The 24486-nt window shown below is 44.6% G+C and overlaps 1 protein-coding gene across 4 annotated transcripts in view; it reads right to left on the bottom strand.

Annotated features, from left to right (window-relative positions):
• Positions 1-24486, bottom strand: part of DHX35 (DEAH-box helicase 35) — a 68617-nt gene that overhangs the window by 16005 nt on the left and 28126 nt on the right. For 3 of the 4 annotated variants that reach the window (XR_009048503.1, XM_057703390.1, XM_057703393.1), the window contains exons 9-15: positions 18737-18849; positions 17693-17789; positions 16659-16817; positions 13438-13648; positions 8925-9049; positions 5276-5330; positions 1771-1866 (exon numbers count right to left, since the gene is read on the bottom strand). Coding sequence is in view for 3 of the 4 variants with exons in the window: in XM_057703390.1 (XP_057559373.1) it covers positions 1771-1866; positions 5276-5330; positions 8925-9049; positions 13438-13648; positions 16659-16817; positions 17693-17789; positions 18737-18849 (856 nt within the window). In the remaining variant the exon portion in view is untranslated. The remainder of the gene's footprint in view (positions 1-1770; positions 1867-5275; positions 5331-8924; positions 9050-13437; positions 13649-16658; positions 16818-17692; positions 17790-18736; positions 18850-24486) is intronic. The other variant, XM_057703391.1, reaches the window with a different exon arrangement.

The raw sequence follows: 24486 nt of genomic DNA on the forward strand, positions 1-24486 counted from the left end.
ACATTGTAAACTAAGATCATCTATTTATACATAGCTTGATTTTTAAAGCTTATAACATATAAACACGTCACCCTGCCAAATGGGATGTCCTCTACACGGTCCAGATGAACCATGGAGTTCGTCATCATGGTCCAGGAGTCCTTCCAGGCCTCCACTCTGTACCAGTCACACCGAGGGACTCTGCTATGAAGCTCGATGGGGGCCAGCCTGGCCCCACCACTAGGGCAGGTCAGCCTCACATCTGCTCCCTACTCTGTGTGGACACCTAGAATCCTGGCAGAAAGCTTGAGAGGGAGAGGGGGCAGGGAATACATGGGCTGTGTCCTTTGACTGTCCCTGTGCTCCTGGACCCTTCTACGAGGTGGCCTCCCTCTCAATAGGGCTCGTTTCACCTGGCAAGCCTGAGGCGTAACTAGCCCAGGGAGGCACACCGTGCGCTGCGGCTGCTGACACCTGGACACGGAGTCTGCAGCATTCAGCCCTCCAGGGCATCAGACAGAGAGAGCAACTGCTCCGCGTGCTCCCTCACAGCTTCCGCCCTCAGGAGTGATCACTCCCTCAACCCCAAGCTTACAGTCCTGTGTCTCAGCGTCAGCCTGGTTGCTCCGAAACACAACGATAGCTAACTTTCACCATGCTTAGTCTGAAGTATAGCTTTGTCAATTGCCAGTGAATGTAAACGTCAGACAAAAGCAAGAAAAAATGAGTACTTCCTTTCCCCAGGCTGTTAGGGGGAGAGCACAGAGGTGTGTGACAAACAACAGTCTCTAGAGGATTGTGACTTCTCAGAATGAGAAGATCTCCAGGTTATATCCCTTAATTCTTAACTCATATCCTCATAAAAATCTGAAGACGTCAGAGAAGTTGAGACTCTTGTGCATTGGTGGTGGGAATACAAAACGGTGTAGCCGCTGTGGAAGGCGGTATGGTGATTCCTCAAAAAATAAAACATGGAATTATCGGGTGATCCAGCAATTCCACTCCACTCTAAGCATACACCTCAAGGAAGTGAAAGCAGGGACTCAAACACACACTTGTACACCCATGTTCACAGCAGCATCATTCACAACAGCCAAAAGGTGGCAGCTCCCTGGGTGTCCACCAACAAATGAATTGTCTATCCACAGAATGGAATATTACTTGGCCTTTAAAAAGAAATTCTGACACATGCTACGACATGGATGGACCTTGAAGACATTATTATACCAAGTGAAAAAGTCAGTCACAAAATGACAAATAGTGTATGATTCTACATATATGAGGTTCCTAGAATAGTCAAATTCATAGAGACAGAAAGTAGAACGGTGGTTGCAGGGGCTGGGGGAGGACAGGATGGGGAGTTAGCATCTAATGGGTACAGAGTTCCAGTCTGCAAAAAATGAAAAAGTTCTGGAGATGGATGCTGGTGATGACTGAACAACAATGTGAATGTATTTAACGCTACAGAACTGTACACTTAAAAATGATTAAAATGGTAAATTTTATGTTATGTATTTTTTACTACAAATTTTTTTAAATCCCTGTCTAAAAAAAAAAAAAATCACCAGGGGTCAGTACTAGACCCACAGGAAACAAACAGAAGTGTTTACTGAACGAATGATGACTGACCTTGACTCACAAGTTAGCAATATGCCCCAAACCAAAGAGCTTTAGACAGAAGCTCCTTCACTGCTCGAAATACATTGTGCCCTCTACCCCAGGGCGCAGAGAATTTGAGAAACAACTCCCCAGACAAAGTAAAATCAATAAGGACTGTTGGTCTCCACCTACCTGATTCAAGCAGCATTTTTGCAAACATGGGATTCAAAGGAAACTCTGCTATTCTCATGCCAAGCGGTTCAGTTAGGCGACAGTCTTTGTCCAGACCTACCATAAGAACAACAGCAACAAAAAGCAGAAGGCATGTACCACTGTGTTGGAAGATGTACAGTTGTTGGGAGAATAAAAGATGATGTATGCTAAACAAAGGTATCCAAGAGATGAATCATGCACTGCCAATCTCAATCTGACCCAGAGTGCTGTTACAATAAAAGAAGAAAAGATTTCCTCGGAGCTCTCCAATGTTCAATTTTGAAAAACTGATAATTCTAACGGCCTCTATGCAGGGACTTAATTATAAGGAAATGGCCTCGCAGCCTCCCCCTGCTCCCACCCTCCCCTGGTCCCACTCCTCCCCAGAGACTGCTCTTTGCAAGGGCCCGACAACCAGATGGTGCCAAACACAAAGGACACTCTCCTTAGGGTCCCCAGCAGCCTTTAAGTCTGCTGACCACAGCTCCTTGGAAACACTCTTCCCCAACTACCATGACCTCCACTCCCCTGCTTCTCTGCCACCTCTCCTGCTGTTCTCTCTGCATCACCTCTGCACCTTTTTCCATGGCCAGTCTCTGACAGGCCACAGATGTTCCAGAACAGCACCTTGTGCCCTGTGCTCTCCCGGCACTATGTGAGCAATTACAAAGCTGATGACTGCGCGTCTCAACACGTGCCCAGCTCTCTCCTTGGTGCCAACACCAGATCTGTTTATCTAATCGCCTCCTGGGCAGTTCACTGAACTGGGCTGACTCCTTCAATTCCCCACATCCCTTCTTGCCTCTTTACCAATAGCCAATTTCCAGGTAGTGGTTTCCCAAGATAGAGACAATTGTTTTACTATGGTTTAGACTATTCCCAAGATGGAGTACTAAAACACCTGCTACAGAGCTCAGCATGAGACATAAAAGGTCATTTCTCTTCTGTTCCCATATAATCATCTCTTTAAAGGTGATAATTCAGCTTATAAATAAATTTAAGCTGGATGTTTCCCTCTACTTTTTCCAGCTTATTTAGAGCAGTGAAAAAATTTAAACTATTTTAAATTTCATTCTGTTTGGAGGAAAATCAGTCCAAATGAAAAACTTCTAAGTAGGCGATGTTCTCTCATACACATTACAGATTGTCTCAAGAGACTCTGCTTTCAAGTTCCTATTACACGCTTGAGAACTGGGGATGGAAAACTTTTCTGGCATGTGGTCACTTGGGGCTGACGTGATGTAGACCCTAAAGGCCTTTTCAATCACTGGAGATTTTTTTAATCAGTAATTGGCTATTCCTTCACAGGCAAGTATCACGAATATAATGAAGATGGACCCCTACCTTACCCAACACAGAAAAATTAACTCAAAACGGATCACAGACCTGCTAAATGTAAGATCTAAACCTACAAAAACTCTTCAAAGAAAACCTAGGTGAGATCTTCATGCCCAAGGATTAGGCAATGATTTCTTAGATAAGACGCCAAAAGCACAAGCAACAAAAGAAAAAATACACAAAATGAACCATGTAAAAACTTAAAAATTTTTGTATTACCAATAATATCATCAAGGAAGTGAAAAGCCAACCCACAGAATGGGAGAATCATTTATAATCGCGGATCTGATAAGAAACATGTATCCAGAATATATAAAGAACTCCTCCAACTCGATAATAAAAAGACAACACCCCAAGTAAAATCAGACAATGGATTTGAAGAGACATTTCTCCAAAGAAGATATACAAATGGCCAATAAGCATGTGAAAAAGTGCTCAGCAGCGTCAGTCATTAGTGACATACAAACCGAAATGGCGAGATACCACTTGATACCCACTCATCACACCTGTACTGCAGGATGGCTACAGTACAAAAGATAGGTAATAACAAGCACTGGCAACCTGTCATTATGTGGAGAAACTGGAATCCTCACACACTGCTGGTAGGACGGTCCACCAAAACCTTGCACATGGACACTTACAACAGCATTATTTATATTAGTCAAAAAGGGGCAGCAGTGGGGCTTCCTAGGTGGCGCAGTGGTTGAGAATCCCCTGCCAGTGCAGGGGACACAGGTTCCATCCCTGCTCCAGGAAGATCCCACACGCTGTGGAGCAACTAAGCACAGGTGCCACAACTATTGAGCCTGCGCTTTAGAGCCCGCGAGGCACAACTATTGAGCCCATGTGCTGCAACTACTGAAGCCCACGCACCTAGAGCCTGTGCTCCACAACAAGAGAAGCCACAGCAATGAGGAGCCTGTGCACCACAATGAAGAGTAGCCCCCACTCACCACAACTAAAAAGGAAGCTCGTGCACAGCAAAAAAGACCCAACACAGCCAATAAAATTAATTAATTAATTTAAAAAAGGGGGGGCAGCAATCCAAATGTCCATCAACTGATGAATGGATAGAATAATATGTGGTATATCCATACAATGGAACATTATTCAGCCATAAAAAGAAATGAAGTATCAATATTGCTACAACATAGATAAATCTTGGAAACATCATGCTGAATGAAAAAAGCCAATCACAAAAGACCACATACTATGTGATTCCATTTATATGAAACGTCCAGAATAGGCAAATCTATAGAGATAGAAAGTACATTAGCAGTTGCCTAGGCTGGGAGGGAGGAGAGGGAATGGGGAGGGAGGGCTATTGGGTTCAGGGTTTCTTTTTTGGGTGATGAAAATGTTCTAAATGTTCTAAACTTGTAGCGATGGTTGCACAACCCTGTAAATACACTAAAAAGTACTGAATGGTACACTTTAAACGGGTAAATTACACGGTATATAAATTATACCTCAATAAAGATGTTAAGAACCAAAACAAAAAAAAGAATCCCAAAGAACAAAACCTTCACTGAAATTTAATACTGAACTGGATATTATATTCACCTGAGGCTATACTGACAGAAAAGACATATACTTCCCGAATAGGTGAGTTCAGGCCACAGTTTTCTCTATCTTAAGGTAAATACCACATTCTCAAACAACAAGAGAATGGAAGTTCCTCCATAACATGGTGTTGCCTTGCCCGAACAATACCACAGGCTGGCATTCCACCCACTTCCCCACAGGGAGCTCCAGGAGTGGAAGGGAGAGGAGCTAGGGAGAGAACACTGAGCCAGACTTCAGAATGGGGTCAAGGGACCCAGAAAGAGGCCCAGAGAGGGAACATGTGAAATACTGGTAGAGAATCTTCCAGATGTCTCTCACGAGTGTAGCTGTGGCAATGGTTGTTAACAGCTTCTGACGTACTGACGTGCCTTATAAATTCACTGTCATGACTGGACTTCATGATCTAACCACAGTCCCACCTTCTTATTTCGATAAGCTTACGTGTCACTAGAAGAATCATACATACGGGAAGAACCAATCCCATCCCTGAAGATACTAGGAACCCCACAGTGAATACAACCTAACTAATATCACATGTTAACAAACAAATAAGAAAACACAGAATAAGAGACAGGCGTACCTCCCAGAGCATAGAGTAACTCCAACGCTTGAACCATGGACTGTGCTGGAGGGGGCTGTAAAAAACATAAAAACCCTCCTAAGTTAATTTCATCAGGTAATCGCCATAAGAAGGTGACTTGCCTGCTCAAATCCGACTTCCCAACCTCCACGCTTCAACTCTTGAAACATCCTTCCTCTCCCTCTAAGCACCCTTAGTACTATTTGGTCTTTAATCTCAGCTTGTTTAAACATTTCCTTTGAAGCTTTCCCTCATGCTCCCCTCCCTCAGAAGTTATGGGTCCTTACCTTGAACTACGTCCCTGAACTTTCATCGAACATTTCTAACTTTTACTTCACGTACCAACCTTCGAAGAAGGCCCGTGACACTGCCGTGTTGGTGGATGACTCACTGTTGCATCCCCCACAGCCCCGCCCCAGGCCCTACCTACAAGGGGTAACTGACATCAGTTAAATTTGAATTTCTTAAAATAAAAGACAATGCTAGATAATCCAAAGTTAAGCAAAGCTGATACTGTGACCTTCAGTCTGAGTCTCTGGATCCTTACCGTGTTCCTTCCTTCCACACGCCTTTACTGAGCACCTACTAAGTGCCAAGCATCATTACTGTTTCCTTCTAAATTATTTCATCGATAAGCCGCATAATAAAATTATAGCCCTTCCGCAAACTACATAGTTTTTTTCCTAAATGCATTCACAACAAATGTATTTTAAGTATCACACTGTTTTAGTTCAATCTTACAGATGAGGAAGTGAATAACAAAAAGTAAAAGACACTTGGACAAAGTCCTAGAGGCAGTTGGTGGCAAAGCTGGACACTGAGCTCAGGTCTCCTTTTTTCCACTCTGTCCCACCCACTGACTGCCAAGGAGCCAAGCTGTACTTCTCAAAGTGGTGCCGACTGCATGCACACACTGATGAGGGTAGGAACTAGACCTGATTCACTATATGCTTGGAATTCAGCAAATCATTGTTGACTAAATCACATCACTAATTCACTAGCCTTTCCTCAGTGCCCACGACAACCTACTTTACAAAGAGGCAACATACACACAGCACCTACATAGAGGCGCTTAACCCCTCTGGGATCTTTTATTACACTGAGATTACATGAACGACAGGGATAGCTCAAGCACCGAGTATGTAGTTCTAGACAATTACAGAACAAAACAGGCCCCCTTCGAGTCCTTTCAATCCTTGGCCCTGTTTCCAGTCAATCACCAAGCCCAATGAATTCTGCTCTTTGAATCAGAGACCCACACCTTTACTCGCCCCCTTCTCCCAATCACATCCAGAGTGTTCTCATCACAACACACACTTACTTGTGTTTCTCCATGGCCTCATCTGATGTGGGATCATATACAAACACTGTTTTTAATGCAATTGGAAGGACTGTGTGTGCACAATTTTAATTCAGTTTTTCTCACGGCCTGGTTTTCTGTTCCCACTGCCTCCTGTGCCCATGGACGCTTCACAGGGATTACCCTGGGACGGCTGCATACTCTTCAGACAAGGTCATACACGGTGAAGTAAGCAACCTTCTCGCTACTGGGCACTTGAGTTCTTCTCAGTTCTTTGTTACCGTAATTATCACTGCTAAATACATAAAATTATATGTATCCTGTGATTTGAACTGTAAAAAAACACAATTGTAGGGGGAAATAACCAGAAGGGAAGATAGGAAGATGAATTTGTATGTATTTTCCTCATTTTTCAGTTGTCTGAAAGTTTGATTTTCACTATATTTTTAAATTTTAAAATTTCATTGTGTATATTACTAAATTTTTAAATTTATTATATTTTTAAATTTAACATAAAATGATAACATAAACATTACCCTACATGTAAGTTCTTTGTTTCTTTTCAATTATTTCTTTCAGGAAAAAATTCCCTGAGAAGAAATACCAGGCATTCCTACAGCCCATAAAATAATGTCAGAACATCTTCCATGAGGACTGAAACAGAATATAAAACCGCTTTCCCCAAATTGCGCCAGCTTTGGATTTTATCACTTTTCTTTATGTTTGATCATTCAGTTAATGTAGAGTGCTACAGCTGTTTCAGTTTGCATTTCTCTCTCCTAGAAGCCAAACATGTTCTAATGTCAGTTACTATTTGTGCTGTTCCCTTTCCTTTAGTGGGTATTCGATGTATTCAAAAGGATGTTTGAAAACTCTTTGTAGTTCTTGAGGTGTGGATCTGTCCTTTTTATGCTATGTTTTCCTTTAATCTGAGATGTTGCCTCTGTGTAAAGTAGGTTGTCGTGGGCACTGAGGAAAGGCTAGTGAATTAGTGATGTGATTCTGTCAACAATGATTTGTTGAATCCCCAGCGTGTAGTGAATCAGGTCTAGTTCCTACCCACATCGTAAGCTTTTAATTTGCATATACTGTTCGCTTTTCTGTGTAATTTCTTGTACTATATGCCAAATTTCAAAGCACATATTTTCTCCATACTTATGATAAATACATAGCTGTTTTCTTTGGGAGAGCGGATGATATTTTTACATTCTACTCTTTCATTTGCCTAGTTTATCATGACATGCAACACCAGGGACTTTAAGCATCCAGGAATGTGGCCTTGTTACACATTCTACCAACAAGGCTGGGACAGAATAAAGAGTTAAAAATGCAAGCTTTCAAACCATAAAAATTCAAGAAGAAAACATGAGTGAATATTTATTAACTGACCTAGATATGGGGAAGTGCTTCATAAGCATAAGGATAACAGGAGAAATCACAGAGGCAAAGACAGAGATATTACTGTGGAAGTGTTTAGAATGGCTGCACATAAACAAACAAACAAACAATAAAATACAAACAACTAGAAGGACTATTCACAAGGAATACTACAGACAAAGGTTAATGTCTTTAATAGTTAAAGGACTCTTAAAAATCACAAATAAACACTATTTCTAACAGATAAATGGCTTAACAATTCAGAAGAAATATAAAGTGGCAGATAATTTTTTTAATCTTCTGAGAAATCAAAAAAGATAAGACAGAGGTAATATTTTTCCTCCTTCCCCCCACCAATCAAACTAGCAAAACTCTAAAAGAAAATAACACGGTATGTTGGGGGTGAGTTGGACATGCATGCACTGCTGGAGTTGATACCTGGAAAGGAATTCGGCCATGTATCAAGAACCTACGAAATGACTAAGGCCCTTTGACCCAATAATCCCACCTCTGGAAACCGGCCTTGAGAAGTAATGAGAGATGCAATCAGCCACAGGGACTCTCCCTGCAGCTCCACCAGCGCCCTCCTGGCTCCCCCAGCCACCATGACACTTCTCCATCAGGCCGACACACACACTCCAGCCCTGGATCACTCCACCCCTCCCGACCTGCTGAGATCCCACCTGGGCTTCAGGCCTCGCCTCAGACATGGCTAACTGGGCTGCAGGCCTTTCCTCTGCCTCTCAGAGCACTGGGCACTGGCTCTGGCATTACCCACTTACTTGTCTGTCTCCCCCACAGACAAGAAGAGAATTGTGTCGGCCTTGTCTGGCTGTGTGCCCCTGGACCCTGCACACGACACACGAGCTAAGTGAAAAAACCCAGAGGGGCAGCACGCTCTCTATCAATGTCCCGACACGCTCCTGGGAGCGCTCCGGCCTCCCAGACAGACAGACAGAAGGCAGGACTTACCGACATGAAGTGGAACCTGAGGACGTTGTCGATCCCCAGCGCTTTCAGCTGCAGGATGACAGGGGCCAGGTTGCTCCGCTGCATCTCAGGAACCGTGGACTGAGGCAGCTGGTCAAAGGCTTCCTCTGAGGATAGCAAATCAGAACTGCTTGGGATCAAATGTCACAATCAAATGTGACCGTTATGTCAAAGGGAGTTTTCCTTCTCTAACTTTAATGAGAGGCTCTAGAAGTCTAGGTTCAGATGCGTATGATATTGCGATATAAAGTTGTTTGTTTCCCATTTAGGAAAGATTCTTCTATTTTTTAAATACCTTAGATAAATATATTTGGACAATATATCTTTATAAAAGCTTCTCCTTTTACTTTAGAACACTTTTCAAAATGTGCTTCTTGTTAGCAAAACATTACATCAAAGCAACAAGTATTTGCTGAATCACTCTCGGTGCCCAGTTCCTATTCCCTCTGCTTGAGATGGAGTAAGCCAAGGAGGAAAGAACTGTACATAAAAGCAAAGAATAATTTCAAGATAAATCACCAAATATAACCAGAACATAAACAAAGTCTCTCCAAGAAAAAAAAGACCAAATCTTAAAAACAGCAAAAATTGTCCAAATCTAACTTTTTAAACAGAGCCAGGCACACACATCACTCTCAGAGATGCTGACCCAAACAGGCTAATGAATGTTCACGTGCGCTGTCAGGAACAAAAGGTGACCTTAAGCAGGAAGAAGCACCACAAGGTTCAGAGGTGCCACGATGGGAGGGGCAGGAGAGGGGGGAGGGAGGGAAAGAGACTCTGGGAAGCCTTTTTATAAAAGCCAGATAAAAAGGGCGGGGTAAAAATAGGGAGGAAGAGATTAAATCCCTTTTGTGTATATTCAGAAAGCTTATGGATCATACAAAGATGACCCCACATCAGTCAACACTAACTGTGCACACCCTCCTTCACCCAAAGGTGGCCCAACTTCCATTCGGATCGTAAATCTTTAGTTAACTGGAGAAAAATCAGAACAAAACAAAAAGTATCATGAAGAAACAGCACAACTTCAAAAAGCTTTAATTGGAGAAAACAGACAATAAATACTCTGTGAACTGACTGATACAAATTGCCAAATGCATGGGTCGACCTGGAAGGTTCTGGGTAACAGGCAACAGCAGGAAGTTCCAAATGGGATATTCCCTTCGAGTTTCAAGAGCATTCGGGGGATAGTGTTTTGGCAGGGTAACCACATTTTCCAAGCACACTGCGACCAAGGCAGCAGCAAAGTTATCAGATGACAGGATGATCCTGCTGACAAGATGCTCACAGGAGGTAGGTGCTGCCTAAGAGTTCAATGACACGCAATTAAACTCTACTGAGGACTCAAGTGCAATTAAACTCTACTGAGGAATCAAGCTAACTGGGCCTAGAGCTGCAGGAGTGTAAGCTGATGGCCTTTGAGAGGTTTCAGTGATTCAAAGGGGCCTGTGACCAAGAGGAGGAACAGGGTAGGTCCCAATGAGAGGGTCCTCCCAAAGAGGACTGAGGGAAGGAGGAAGGACAGCTGGTGGGAGAAGGCATTTGAAGGCACTGACACTGGGAGAGGATGTGAAAGATGAGGAGGATCTGCTGGGCAGAGGAAACAGCCCACGGAAAGGTATCTAAGGTATGAGAGGCGGACGTGGGAAAACAGAAGGTATGTCCAAGAAGAGTGCAGTTCAGCAGAGATGCAGTGTACAGTGGGTGCCAGGGGACAACGGGAGAGGACAAGCTAGAAATAGTCCTGTAAGGTTCTGGGAAACTGTTAAGGGTCTGAGCAGGTAACACCCTGCTCAGGGCTGCATTCTCTGGAACCAGGTTAGTGGAGAAAGCCTAGAGGCTGGATCTAACATACCCCTTTACTGTCAAGTGGCCTTTCCCCAACCTCACCTCCACTAAAACTGCTCGTGCTAAGGGAGCCAGTGACCTTTTAACCAAATACACTTGTCTATCTTTAGTCCACAGCCTACTGTTTGATTTCTTTGGAGCATGAGATGATGCTGACCACTTCCTCTTTAAAAGCAACTTGAGTTCCTCAAGTTAAACAAAGAATTACCATATGACCCTGCAATTCCACCCCTGGGTGTACACCCAAAGGGATTAAAAACAGGTACTCATGCTTGTACACAGCAGCACTAGTCACAATAGCCAAAAGGTGGAAACAACCATCAACTGGTGAATAAACAGACTGTGGTGCACCCATACAACATAATATTATTCAGCCATAAAAAGGAACAAAGTACTGATACAATGTAAACAAACCTGGAAAACACTACCTTGAATGAAAGAAACCAACACAAATGTCATATTATATGATTTAATTTATATGAAATACCCAAAACAGATACAGTCATCCCTTGGTATCCACGGGAGATTAGTTCCAGGACACCCCTCTCCCCCACTGCAGATACCAAAACCTAAGGATGCTCAAGTCCCTTATATAAAATGGGGTGGTATTTGCATATAACCTATGCACATTCTCCTGAATACTTTAAATCATCTCTAGATTACTTATAGTACCTAATACAATGTAAACGCTATGTGCGGGTAAATTCAAGTTTTGCTTTTTGGAACTTTCTGGAATTTTTTTCCCAAATATTTTCAATTTGCAGTTGGTTGAATCTGGACATACAGAGGGCCGGCTGTCAATCCAAAAAGACAGAACAAGGACTACTGGTTGTCAGGGGCTGGGGGCAGGGAGAAGTGGAGGGAAAAACTGCTTGATGGGAAAGGAGTTTTACTTTGGAGTGATGAAACTGTTTTGAAACTAGGTAAAGGTGGTGGCTGCACACTGTGAACATAATAAAGGGCACTGAACTGTTCAAGTTAAAATGGTTAATTTCATGTTATGTAAATTTCACCTCAGTTTTTTTTTTTTAATAAAAACTTCCTCCTCCCCGTATTTCAGTTCGCCTTTTAGCCCTGGTTCTCCTCTTTCCACTTCCATCACCCCTTCTTAGCACTTTCAGTGGAAGACCCTCACTTCTCTGGCTTCAGACTCTGCCTTCTCCCTCCCTCCCATGAATTCTCCTTACCCCGTCCTCCCCTCCAAGCGCCGGTACATTCCACTCCCTCTGCCTGGCATGCTGGAATCTAATCTCCACTGCTATCCCTTCACCTGGATTAACTACTGGGCTGCCAATAAGACTGGGCTCAATTTCCGACTGCGGAGCCCTTCCCGATAGGATAACTCTCTGCTCCCTGCTTCCAAGGCTCATTCCATTAGAGCGACCCTATCATAGCATGATATGCCAATCTGCTTGTGAGCCTGCCTCCACCCCCAGGCTGTCAGCCATGTGGCTACAGACCATGTCCCACCTGGTCCTAGGTCTCCAAGACCTGGCTCCATGCCTGGCATAGAGCAGGTGCTCTGTAAACATGTGCTAAAAGAATAAATGATGTCAAGGACTGAACAAGGACAATGGCAACCGGAAAGCAAAGACGAGATAAGCAGTAAAACCCCTGGATCTGGTAAGTGACCACAGAGGGGTACTGGACAGAGGAGGGAATTAAAAACGATTTGAAAATCAAGTCTGGACAATTGAGAGAAACCTTGATGCCGCTGCCCACAAAAGAGAAGTACAAAGAAAAGAGCAGCTCTAAGGACATCATTTTCTGTAGGTAAGACTGTCATTTAGCTGGAGAGAAAGCTCCTTCAGGGCTGGGACAGTTTTTACTATAATTTCATTTTGCTCCCTCAGAGCATAGCCTAGTGCACAGCACAGAGCAGGAGTTGACCAACTAACTGCTTTCTATCAATGAGTCTCAGGAGAGATCCTGCCAGTTTCGCTCGCAAAGATGCTCTGAATCAGAGGTAAAGACAAAACCCAGTGTGAGGCCCCACAGGATTCAAGGATCAGAACAAGAAAATGGCACATGAGGGACTTCCCTGTTGAAGCGGTGGTTAAGACTCCGAGCTCCCAACACAGGAGGCCTGGGTTTGATCCCTGGTCAGGGAACTAGATCCCACATGCATGCCACAACTAACAGTTCACATGCCACAACTAAGGAGCCCATGTGCTGCAACTAAGGAGTCCCCCCTGCTGTAGCTAAGGAGCCTGCCTGTCGCAACTAAGGAGACCACCTGCCACAACTAAGACCCAGTACAACCAAATAAAAGAAAAAGAAAAAAGAAAAAAAAGAAAGAAAGAAAAGAAAGAAAATGGAACATGAAGCTAAGGGAAAGGTAAGAAAGACAGGACCTGAGCCACAGGGCCTAAGCTACACGTCACATGGCTACAGAGAGGCCCAGACCCAGACTTTAGGTTAGAAAGGGGATGGCAAATAATTGGTGACACATGGTCCAGCCTCAGCCAGCAAGGAGTGGTAGCAAAGAAGTGCCACATTTAGAGTGAGGAAGGCAGTAGGGGCAGGTCTGGATCTTAGTTAAGTTCTGCCTATTCAGGGTAGATACCTGTAACATCCTCTGATGCCCAGGATGACTATGAGAAAATCAAAACCCTTTAAAAAAAAAAAAAAAAGCCACACTTACCTGTATAAAGGCGGTAACATTTTCCTGAGCGGCTGCGGCCACCACGTCCTGCTCGCTGGTTGGCTGATGCCTGGGACACTGGGACCACCACCAAGCACTCAATAGCTGTCCTGGGGTTGTAGGCTCGGAGTTTCACAAAGCCACAGTCAATCACATACACAATCCCACTGATTGTGATGGAGGTTTCTGCTACATTAGTGGCCACTATCACCTAGGTTCCCCACAGGGAGGAGAGTAAGGATAAAGTTATTTGGTTCTTCACCATAATTCAAAAGGACACATGCACTCCAACGTTCATTGCAGTACTATTTACAATAGCCAGGACATGGAAACAACCTAAATGTCCATCAACAGATGAGTGGATAAAAAAGATGTGGTACATATATACAATGGAATATTACCCAGCTGTAAAAAGCAATGAAACTGGGACATTTGTAGAGACATGGATGGACCTAGAGACTGTCATCCAGAGTGAAGTGAGTCAGAAAAAGAAAAACAAATATTGTATATTAACACATATATGTGGACTATAGAAAAATGGTACAGATCAACCAGTCTGCAAGGCAGAAATAGAGACACAGATGTAGAGAACAAACATATGGACACCAAGTGGGGAAAGCGGGGAGGGCTGGGGGGAATTAATTGGGAGATTGGGATACCAAATTGTACACTCTAAATATATGCAGTTTAGCACAAAAAAAATGCATTTCATAAATGTGTATAAAAGGATGTTAAAAAAAAAAAGTTATTTGGTTCTTTTCATTCTGAATAAACTAAACAAAATCCTAAAAGATTTCAAGATATTTCCGACAGTGCAGAACCTGTGAGAGGCAGTTTGGTATCTGGATAGAGCATGATGGGTTTTAGGGTTAGGAGGCCCTGGGTTTGAATTCTTCCTAAGTATGAAAACTGGGAAAAGTTACTTCACCTCCTGAGCATGTTCCCTTGTCTCCTTGTCTCCGCAATAATATTTACCCTCTCCCAGGGTTCTCAAGGGGATTAAGTGTGAAATATGCATGCAGTGATAAGAGCCTGGTACTTGGCCCAGAGTATATATTCAACAAATGTTAGTTTTTACCTTTCCTACAACTTAAGTAAATCACTGCCTTGTATACACGTCTAGTCATTTACTCACTCACATTCTAACTGCTTTCTGAGCGTCTGCACTTCGCCAGGCACTCTTCAAGCTGTCAGGAATGTATGATGGACAAGGATCTACATTCCAGTGTGTGTGTTTGGGTGGAAAAGTAGTGAACATAAACAAGAGAGTGACAAACACTAGGAAGAAAATGCAACAAGGTAATACTCTAATATTATGTAGCGTTCAATGCATCACATATTATAATAATAATGGAGCCTGCTACTTCAGGTCAGACAGCCAGGGAAAGCCTCTCTAAAAGATGATTTGGGGCTGAGACCTGAGTAACATGCAGCAGCCAACCCTACAGAGATCCAGGAAGAGGAAGGAGAAGCAGCCAATGCGGTGGAGACCAGAGTGAAAAAATACAAGATGAGCTTAGGAGGGAGGCGGGGGACCAGATCGTGCACAGTCTCTGGGCCACGTGAGGGGTTTGCATTCTATTCCAAGGGCACTGGGCGCTGCCCCTGGAGGGTGTGAAGCAGCAAGAGACACAAAAGAGTTAGCACTCAGAACCTTTTTCGGGCACTTTTACATCACTCACTTTATAAAAATCTTCCTACCACTTTTATGTAGTAGAGTCAGGATTTTATGCTATAAAACCATCTATCTAAAAGGTACTATTATTCATGCTTTACAGGTGAGAAAACGGGGCCTCAGGGTGAAGTAACTCATCCCAGGGTAACCCAGGCCTCCTGACTGCTTGGCTGCAGTTCACATTTGACTGGACAGGCTTGAGTTGCTCTGCCCCAACAGCCAGGAGGCAGGGTGCGCTCTTCCAAGTGGCCTGGAGTTAGGAGTGCATCCTCAGACCTGCCATCCCTCACCTACAGTGTTCTCTGCCTCCTGCTGAGAAATAGCTACTCTAAGCCAACTTCGTGCCAGTTCTGTACCTTCCTCACCTGATGGAAGGGAAAACAGAGCAAGGCCCAGGGAGGCGATGAACAGGAAGCAGACTGGCTGCCTATTGGCTCCTATAAACCGATGCTTCTCACCATGCCCTTCCCACCCCAATTTCAAGGCTAAGTATTTCTAAGCCAAACCTTGAATTAACTGACTTAAACTTGGCTCTATAGGCAAACTGATGCTGCAAGCAAATGGTTTAGAAACTGTTTTGCAGTAACTAATCTAGTGTTCCTGACAGATCACGATCTACCAAGATCAGGCAATATTGTGAGACAGGGACATGTAAGGCAGGAAGAAACGCAGCAAAGATACATCACCTACCCTGACAATTAATAAACCTTCTGTGGGGCAGGTTTAGAAATCTTTGCAGCTCATTATTTATTGCGCGCTTTTAGATCAGCTGCACAGAAACATGGACTTCAAGTTCTTAATGAAACCTTCCTATTTAGCAAGTTTTACTTCAATTTAAATTAAATCTTTCCATACATCCAGACAAAACTATAATTCAAAAAGATATGTGCATCCCTATGTTCACAGCAGCACTGTTCACAGTAGGAAACAACCTAAATGTCCATTGACAGACGGATGAAAAAGAAGATGTGGTGCATATACACAGTGGAATATTACTCAGCCATAAAAAAGAACAAAACACTGCCATTTGCAGCAACATGGATACAACTCAAGATTATCATACTAAGTGAAGTAACTTAGAAAGAGAAAGAGAAATACCATATGATATCACTTATATGTGGAATTTAAAATATGACACAAATGAACCTATCTACGAAACAGAAACAGACTCATAAACATAGAGAACAGACTTGTGGCTGCCAAGGGGGAGAGGGGAAGAGAGAGGGATGGACTGGGAGCCTGGGGTTGGTAGATGCAAACTATTACATTTAGAATGGATAAACAACAAGGTCCTAATCTATAGCACAGGGAACTATATCCAGTCTCCTGGGATAAACCATAATGGAAAAGAATGTAAAAAAGAATGTATGTATGTGTGTGGCTGAGTCACTCTGCTATACAGCAGAGATTGGGACAACAATGTAAATCAACTACACTTCAATTAAAAAAAATTTTTTTTAATAAAATAAAATAAAATAAATCTTTCCATTGGATAGCAAAGGGGCACCAACGTGATTATAGTCCTTGGTCCTCGGGTTAGTCTCACCTTTCTGACACTGCGTGACACCCTTTCAAACACTTTCATTTGCTCAAAGGAAGGCAGTCCTGCGTACATGGGGAGAACCCGGAGGTGTCTCTTCATCCCAGTCCGACCCAGTGCTCGAGCCTGCTCGATCAGCATGGACACGACGGTTTCCACCTCTTCCTAAAACCATCAAACCAGGAACCAAAGAAACCGAGATCAATTTGAAGCATGCCACTTTATCCTACTGCAAGAAAATGGAAGGTGGAATCAGGATTTTAAACGTGGTCAGATTCATGAGTGTCAGAGCCATCAGGTTCCACGCTGGGGTGATATTTAATCAAATGCTACCGAACAATGGTGCCGATGGGGCTGAAAATTTGCAACTGTCAGGTTCATTGCTGAAATCTACACTATCTCCGGTCAATAAAAGAATTCCCCATACACCAAAACTGCGACTATTTTTTTTTATGCACTGTGGCAAATAGCGTGGTTTACATATGGACAAGTTGTGGTATACAAAGTTGCTACAAGCTCTGCCTAGAAAAGATTACTGAACAATGGAAAATGTTTGACAGTGGAAATGACTACAACCAGAGGGTAGTTCTGAACAGAGCTACAACCTTGTGTGGGCCTTCGGGCTTGTTCTGTTGTTTTTCCAGTGACGTGCCTACTTGTCCCTTCCAGGATGAGCTGCAAAGGTGTCCCTGGGAAAGTGGCTGCAGCAGCCACACGGATGCACAAAATGTACCGAATGCAGTATCCAATCCTGGTATCAAAACAGCCCTCTGAATGAGCTAAGTTACTCTGGAATTAGCTAATAAATTGAAAATACATTTAACCCTCCACAGACAGAAGAGGCAGGAGCTAATGACTCTGGGGCAGTTGAGTCAATAGATGAATGACATCAAACTAAACAATTTTTTATGCAATCAAGTAACCACAAAATATAATAAAACATGAAATTGATGGCTAAGTAAAGTAACAGGCCTCTGTATACATACTGGTGCTGCCTTAATGTGTCTGTTCACCACAGAGAAAAGGTCCAGTGGAATTACCTGGCCAGTGAGAAATGCTAGTATGTCTCCATCTCCCTCTGTCTGGTGAATTTTCATCACAGTTTCTACAGTTGATTTGATATAATCTGGAACAGGACTGAAAAGATGTGTGAGATGAATTCATCACTAGAATATGCTCATTAACTATAGATCAATTACCCCAGTAATCTGGCAACAAAGCCTTGTGAAAGTTTGGGCCTGCCCAGCAGGTAATAGGCATATGAATAATTATTAATAAACATTCATTCTTTTTTTTCTTTTTTTTTAAATGCAGCATTCGAAAACAATCCATAATTATATGTAACCTATGATTTTTGGCTTTATTTGCAGAGACACAAAAGCAATAAACCCATGCAAATAGATGTCCCATCTTTAGCACATAAGGATGTCTGGCCAGGGAAACTGGATCTACGGTCCCAGTGCCGAATCCCATACTCTTTCCATTTCCCCCTCTTAACTACTGACAGCATGTCTGATGGGAGCAGACAGAGCTGATGGGCGTCCTGTCCCACTAAAATGACTCAGAAGTGAAGCCCACAGCTCTCTGGATTTATCTGCCATTGGCCCAGGCTCCTGGTCTTTGTCCAGTGACTAGGGGTAGGAATTAGGATGACCCTTTTCCGTCCAAGAACGCTCCTCCTGAAAATGTCAACCAGTCTTTCTTGCTAAGATGTAGAGAGCTGAGAACCAAATGATGCAAATCACTAACAGTGGCCAAGCTGACAGTCTTGTAAAGCCCAGTTCTGACAACTATACAGCCCTCCTCCCTGTGACCTTGTTACCATTTTGCTCTTTCCAGCTGAGCCACTGACCACAGAGGCTTAGAAACCTGCACATCAGTATGGGGAGTTTAAACTAAATCCAGCAGTGATACTGAGCAGGGTTGCAGAACACCCTATCAAGGACAGGAGGTGCAACACAGGCCCCTCCTCAGCAGCCTGGCATATCACCCTCAGAGCTGCAAGCAGATGCAACTGCTCCTCATCCCACAGAACAGGCCTAGTTTTCTAATCGCCCTCATTAAAAATGCAAGGATCATCAAACCTGTGTAAATAAAAGATATCCACTGGAAATGTTCGCCCTTCCACTGTAAGGATCACGCACGTATCCCTGGTTGGGTCACTGGTGTCATTCTGATTAAAGAAATCCCGAAATTTCTAAAAGATTAAAAAAAAAATCAATTTTTATTCCTCTCAAAAAAAAAAAGGTTCATAGGAACTCATGGAAAAAAAGAAAATATAAAACTGGCAGAGCAGGTGGTGAGGAGTAGGGATTGGATATATATAATACAGACTAGGGATTACAAAATAATTATTAAAATCATATTTTTATTATTGCAATTTTGGGGGAATCACATTTCAATGACAGACTCTTTACTGAAGATTTGATAGAAAAGATAGAGGTCAGATTTCCAAGCTGCATTCGGCAGTGCATCTGAGTCAACATGCAGCTGTCATATTGATCTCTCCAGCCCGCCCCACCCCCACCCCCACCCCCGGATTTTATTTAACCAAAAATTAGGTCAGAAGGTGTAATTCAAGTTAAATATGGATTAAATCGAGTTGATGTGTAGTTCTGATCTGGAAAGCACAGCTCCGATCTCACAAGTTATCAGTGTATAAAGGAAACTCGTATGTCTATGAACAGTAGGTATGCTCCTGGCAGCGCAGTTACAGATCTACGTTTACTCTGTATTTACAGGGACAAGTCCTCTCCATCTTTATATGACCCACAGGAGGTAGCACAACGCTTTGTATGGAGTAGGTCGGGGAGTATTCACTTCTCCAGCGCTCTCACAGGACCCCGTTGAGAACAGTGGCTCTTGGCCGTTCCTCCCGAATGAACGAACTCTTCAATGGCACTTGACCGCCAGACCTGCGGTCTGTAAGGAGGCCCAGCACGAGAGCTCTGGCCAGCGATGGAGGAGGGAGATCCCCACCAAAGATCCCCTCTTAGGGAATGTGACCCAAGACACACAGAGAAGCTGAGACAAAGAAGGACCAAGGGAGCAAGTGACCAAGCCCGTGGGAGACGGAGCGCTGGAGGGGGGCTGCTGTCCAGCTGCAGGGCACAGACATCCTGTCAGGTGGAGTCTGCCACTACCTGACTCTCAGTGACCTTCCTGGTCCCCTGAGGCCTGGCCAGGGGCCACTTCTCTTCTCCTAGGAGGCCTGGCCATGCGATCACAATGCCTGTCTTCTTTGAATCCCAGGTATCCTCCCTAAACATGTCCATGCCTGCTCCTGGAAACCAGGAACCCAGGGGTGCCCTGAGGACCTGCATCGAGTACAAAGTAAAAAGGTTCAGAGGAGCACTTCTAAAAGAGTCAACTAGATTGAACTACAAAATACCTGGATGCTACAGGTTAACCTCAAAGCTGTGTCTAAGAAGAGTAAGCACAGACATAAAAGAAGAAGCCTCCAGCCAACAAAAGAGCTGCACTGTGCTGTGAAGAACCACACGGCACCACTCTCCACTCTCCTTCTTGGTAAATTCTCTGCACGTGACTTCAGCCTTCCTGTGTCCTCTGGTGTGCACAGCATGAGCACACTACAAGCAATGCACAAACAAGGGAGAAGAGACTTCACCCCACTCCCCAGGGAGTGAATAAGCCAGGGAGGAAGGCGTGCAAAAAACCAATCGTAGGGCTTCCCTGGTGGCGTGGCGCAGTGGTTAAGAATCTGCCTGCAGGGGACAAGGGTTCGAGCTCTGATCCGGGAAGATCCCACATGCCATGGAGCTACTAAGCCCATGTGCCACAACTACTGAGGCTGTGCCCTAGTGCCTGCGAGCCACAACAATTAAGCTCATGTGCTACAACTACTGAAGCCTGAGTGCCTAGAGCCTGTGCTCCTCAACAAGAGAAGCCACTGCAATAAGACTGTGCACTGCAATGAAGAGAAGCCCTCCCACCCCCCAAATAGAGAAAGCCCGCGCAGCAACAAGATCCAATGCAGCTAATAAATCAATGAATTTAAAAAAAAAAGACTTCTTAAAAAAAACAAAAACAAAAACAATCATAACATAAACCAAAGCCCAATGACTGGATGACCAGAAAAGAGCTGCGAGTTACAATCAGGGGAGGAGGAAAAGGCCAATTTCCAAGCCTGCCGGGCGGGCTTCCTGGAGGCAGCAGTACCCCCTGGCTAAGCCCGAAAGGATGAGGATTATTACTGGCTGGGAAGGAGCAAAGGCACCCCTTCCTAGCATGACAGCAGAGTGTAGACTAAGATGTAAAGGGGTCCCTGACAGAGGAGAGAGCTCAAGGACTACAGCAGGCCTGTCTCACCTCAGAGTTAGCTCTCTCGTCGACAAATGGATGAACTGCTCTTTACACCCTGCGAGGCTGTTGTTCCTATAAAGTGTGCGTGACGGCACTTGGCACAGGTATGGCCTCGAATGTGCTCAGTAAGTGATTGTAGTGATCATTCTGGAGTGGCCCAAATGTCACAGTGCACACACACCTCATCAGATGGGCAAGACAAGGACAGCGGAGATGGGCGTGAGATGATCAGACCTGTTCTGGATCCCTGACTCTGGAGGCTGTTCTGGAGAAGGGCAGCGGCCATCAGAGGTTGGCGCCCAGCCAACTAATTAAGGAAGCTATTACAGCAGCTCAGAGGACAAAGAACAAAGGCATGAATACGGGCAGTGTGAAAGCCACTCATTCCAGAGGTGTGGCTGATGGGACCTGGCCATTCTGAGTGAGGGCACACGTGCACGCTGGGGATGACAGAACTACTTCCGACCCAATCAGGGGTAAAAACTTCCTAAAGCTAAAAAAAATGCACACACACACAAATAGAAAAAAGAACTTCCTAAAGCAATGAACATCCTGAGCCCGAGTCACTATGATAATGAGAAAGGAACTGTGGTGGAACAGCTGAGAGCCGCGGGTCTGCAGGAGTCGTGGGTCCCTGGGTTTTGTGGTCTGTGACTAGCCTGCTGCAGCCCAGGTTGGAGCGAAGGAGCCCAGTCAAGATGGCCACAAGCAGAAGCGTCCACTGAACCAGGGGCCGTGGAGGTGGACAGCCTGGGGGAGGCCATCAGGGAGGTGGAGAGAGGGGAGAAGGCGTGGCTCTCCAGAAGCTGCAGGCGGAAGAGGAAGATTTTAAGAAAGGTTGGCGGGCAGGCTTTTTGGACCAAAAAGGCAAGCAGAACAGGGAGGAAGATGAGGCTCTGACACTGCTGTGGGAGTAGATGGCTACACCTTCTCTGTTAAGGAACCTGCAGTGCTGAAGTGTAAAGACAGAGAGCTACTCTTGCAGGAAATAAAACTCAGCATTAACTGAGAAGGCATGAGATTTTTATCCTTAAGATCTTTCTCTTTTATCTTTATTTGGAAATATAAAATATAGGTTAGAAAGCAAATAAAGATAGTATTAACAATGTATTCATCTTGCAGAATGAAAGACCAGGAGGCGTGAAATGGGTTCAGCCCATCTGGAAAAGAAGACTTTAAGTCCAGTTTGAAAGATGTGGATCAAGCACACTGACACAGACACACGGTGAGAAACACAAAACGACACAGAGGACGAGGCTTGTCTATGAAACAAATGTAACTGACGTGGATGCCCGCTGTGCTGCCCTCCCAGCTCAGCAGCTTCCTCCCTGGGAGCGGCTCAGATACGACCCACAGAAGTGGGCCCCCAGTAGCCACCTGTCCATCTCTGGCCAATGCAGGGTGGTCCCAAGTGGGTTCCTGACCCCAACAGACCCCAAATTCCTTCTTGAGGAATCTGGAAAGAGAAATTATTCTTTCTTCAAGTAGCTGGACCGTGCCAAAAACTGTGCGAGTTGTCAGTGATCATATTTTCTGCCACGTGAATGGAAGCCAATAAAAGAAAAACAATACCATGTGATACAATGGTCAATAAATATTTCATAATTATACTCGGTCATATCCTATAATTGCTGGCTTAATTAGGCTTATATTAACAAACAGCTAAACCAATCAAGGCGACTATTTGATCTGCACTCGTCAAACTCTGCCTCTGCCTCCCAGCCGCAGTCACTGGTCTCCTCACCTGCAGGCTGGGCCACCCCAGGCCCTGAGCAAAACCATAGCAGGTGGCATCTGTGCCTCCAGGCAGTGGAGCGTGGAAGGAGTCTGTCGACCACAGATCCATCATCTGGGGGAGGGGGATGAGTTCTGCCCCCGCTGGACCTCTAGGGCAAAATGCTACCTGAGCCACGCCCTACCCCACTCCCACACACTCTTCTTTTCTCGTCCACTTCAGCCCATTCCTTCCTCGTCCTCACTCTCCTACTCTCATCTGGAACTCACATTCCACGCCCCATGTGCACCCACACTCACCCAGGTCCCCCCTCACTCACACACCTGACTTCGCTCCCCCCTCACAGAGGAGGTGCCAGGCCAGGAAGGGATGAAGAAATGAATGGCCCGAGCCCATCCAAGGCCCCCTGAATGCTGCTCACGTGCTGGCAACCCTTGTGTCCTAGCGCATCCAAGGTATGACACGACTCCTGCATTCCACCTTCCCACCTAAAAAAATCACTTCCAGGAAGTCCATCTCCATCAACTATGGTGGGCAGAATGGAGAGAAGCTATGTTTTAAAATCTCTGTACCAAACCAAAGACAATGAAAGGCAACTGTGAGCAATAAATAGGTATTAATGATTCCAAAAAAAGACCTCGAAGTTATAGACGTCAGGCACAGTAAAAGCTATTCGGGATAATTTTTAAAAGGCAGGTGGTGACAAAGATAAGAAGTAAAATGGAGAAGATGTTTTGGGCAACTCAACCACGGAGAAGCTAACAGGAAATGAGGTCAGGTATAGCCCTCAAAATAGCATTCCAGCCAATATCATGGGTGAAGGGCATAGGAATTCATTAAAGAGGGCAACAGAGAGCTTTAACCCAAAAGTTACCATGGGCAGACCTAAGACAACAGATTCCGACAGCCCGTGAGAAGGTCTGAGAACCAGCCAGGGTACATGCAGGCATCTTTCTCAGCTATGCTGAGTTTTTTCTCCCTCCAAGTTGTTCTGCATCCCGGAAGCCACAAGGAGACCAGGAGCCAGGCCCTTTTCATCTCAGCTGGACTACAGAACTGGCCTCCTGACTGGGATCTCCACATCTGTTGTCATCTCTTCTACACAGCACCCAGAGAGATCTTTCTAGAATCCAAACATGATCAAGTCACTGCCATACCTCACACCTTGGTGGGACTCCCGACCAGATGCAGGGTGAGTCCTTCCTCCTTCACATGGCCTGTAAGGCTTCCCATCATCTGACCTCTATCAGCGTCTCCATTTGAATCTCCCATTACTTTCCATTCAATCAAAATTCATTCAACCCAAAGTCCCTACTCTGTGCCAGACACTGTTTTAGATGAAAGGGATAAAATAAAGAGTAAGACAGTCAAAGTCCCAGTCTTCACGGTGCTTACATTTTAGTGACAGGAGATATACAGTAAACAAAGAGCCTAATATGTGTACGTTAGCTAGTGCTAAGCGCTAAACAGAAAAAAGGAGGAGAGTAAGAGAATGGAGAGCGACAGGGACACTCTTTTAGACAGTGGTCAGGAAAGGCTCTCTGGGAGCTAATATCTGGTCAAGACTGGAATGAAACGCGTGCAAAGCCATGAGAACGTCTCGGGGAAGAATGGTCTAGGAAGAGGGTCCCCACCCTGCCCAAGAGCAGAAGCATGCTTGGGTGTTTCTGAGGAACAGCAGGGTGAGGCCTGAGTAGAAGGAGCACTGGAGAAACTGGAAGGAGAGAGAGAGGTAACTGGGGGTAGATCACCCCCCGTTAGGGCGCTGCGGGCAAG

The sequence above is a fragment of the Hippopotamus amphibius genome, chromosome 12 (assembly GCF_030028045.1).
Source record: "Hippopotamus amphibius kiboko isolate mHipAmp2 chromosome 12, mHipAmp2.hap2, whole genome shotgun sequence".
NCBI classification, from domain to species: Eukaryota; Metazoa; Chordata; class Mammalia; order Artiodactyla; family Hippopotamidae; genus Hippopotamus; species Hippopotamus amphibius.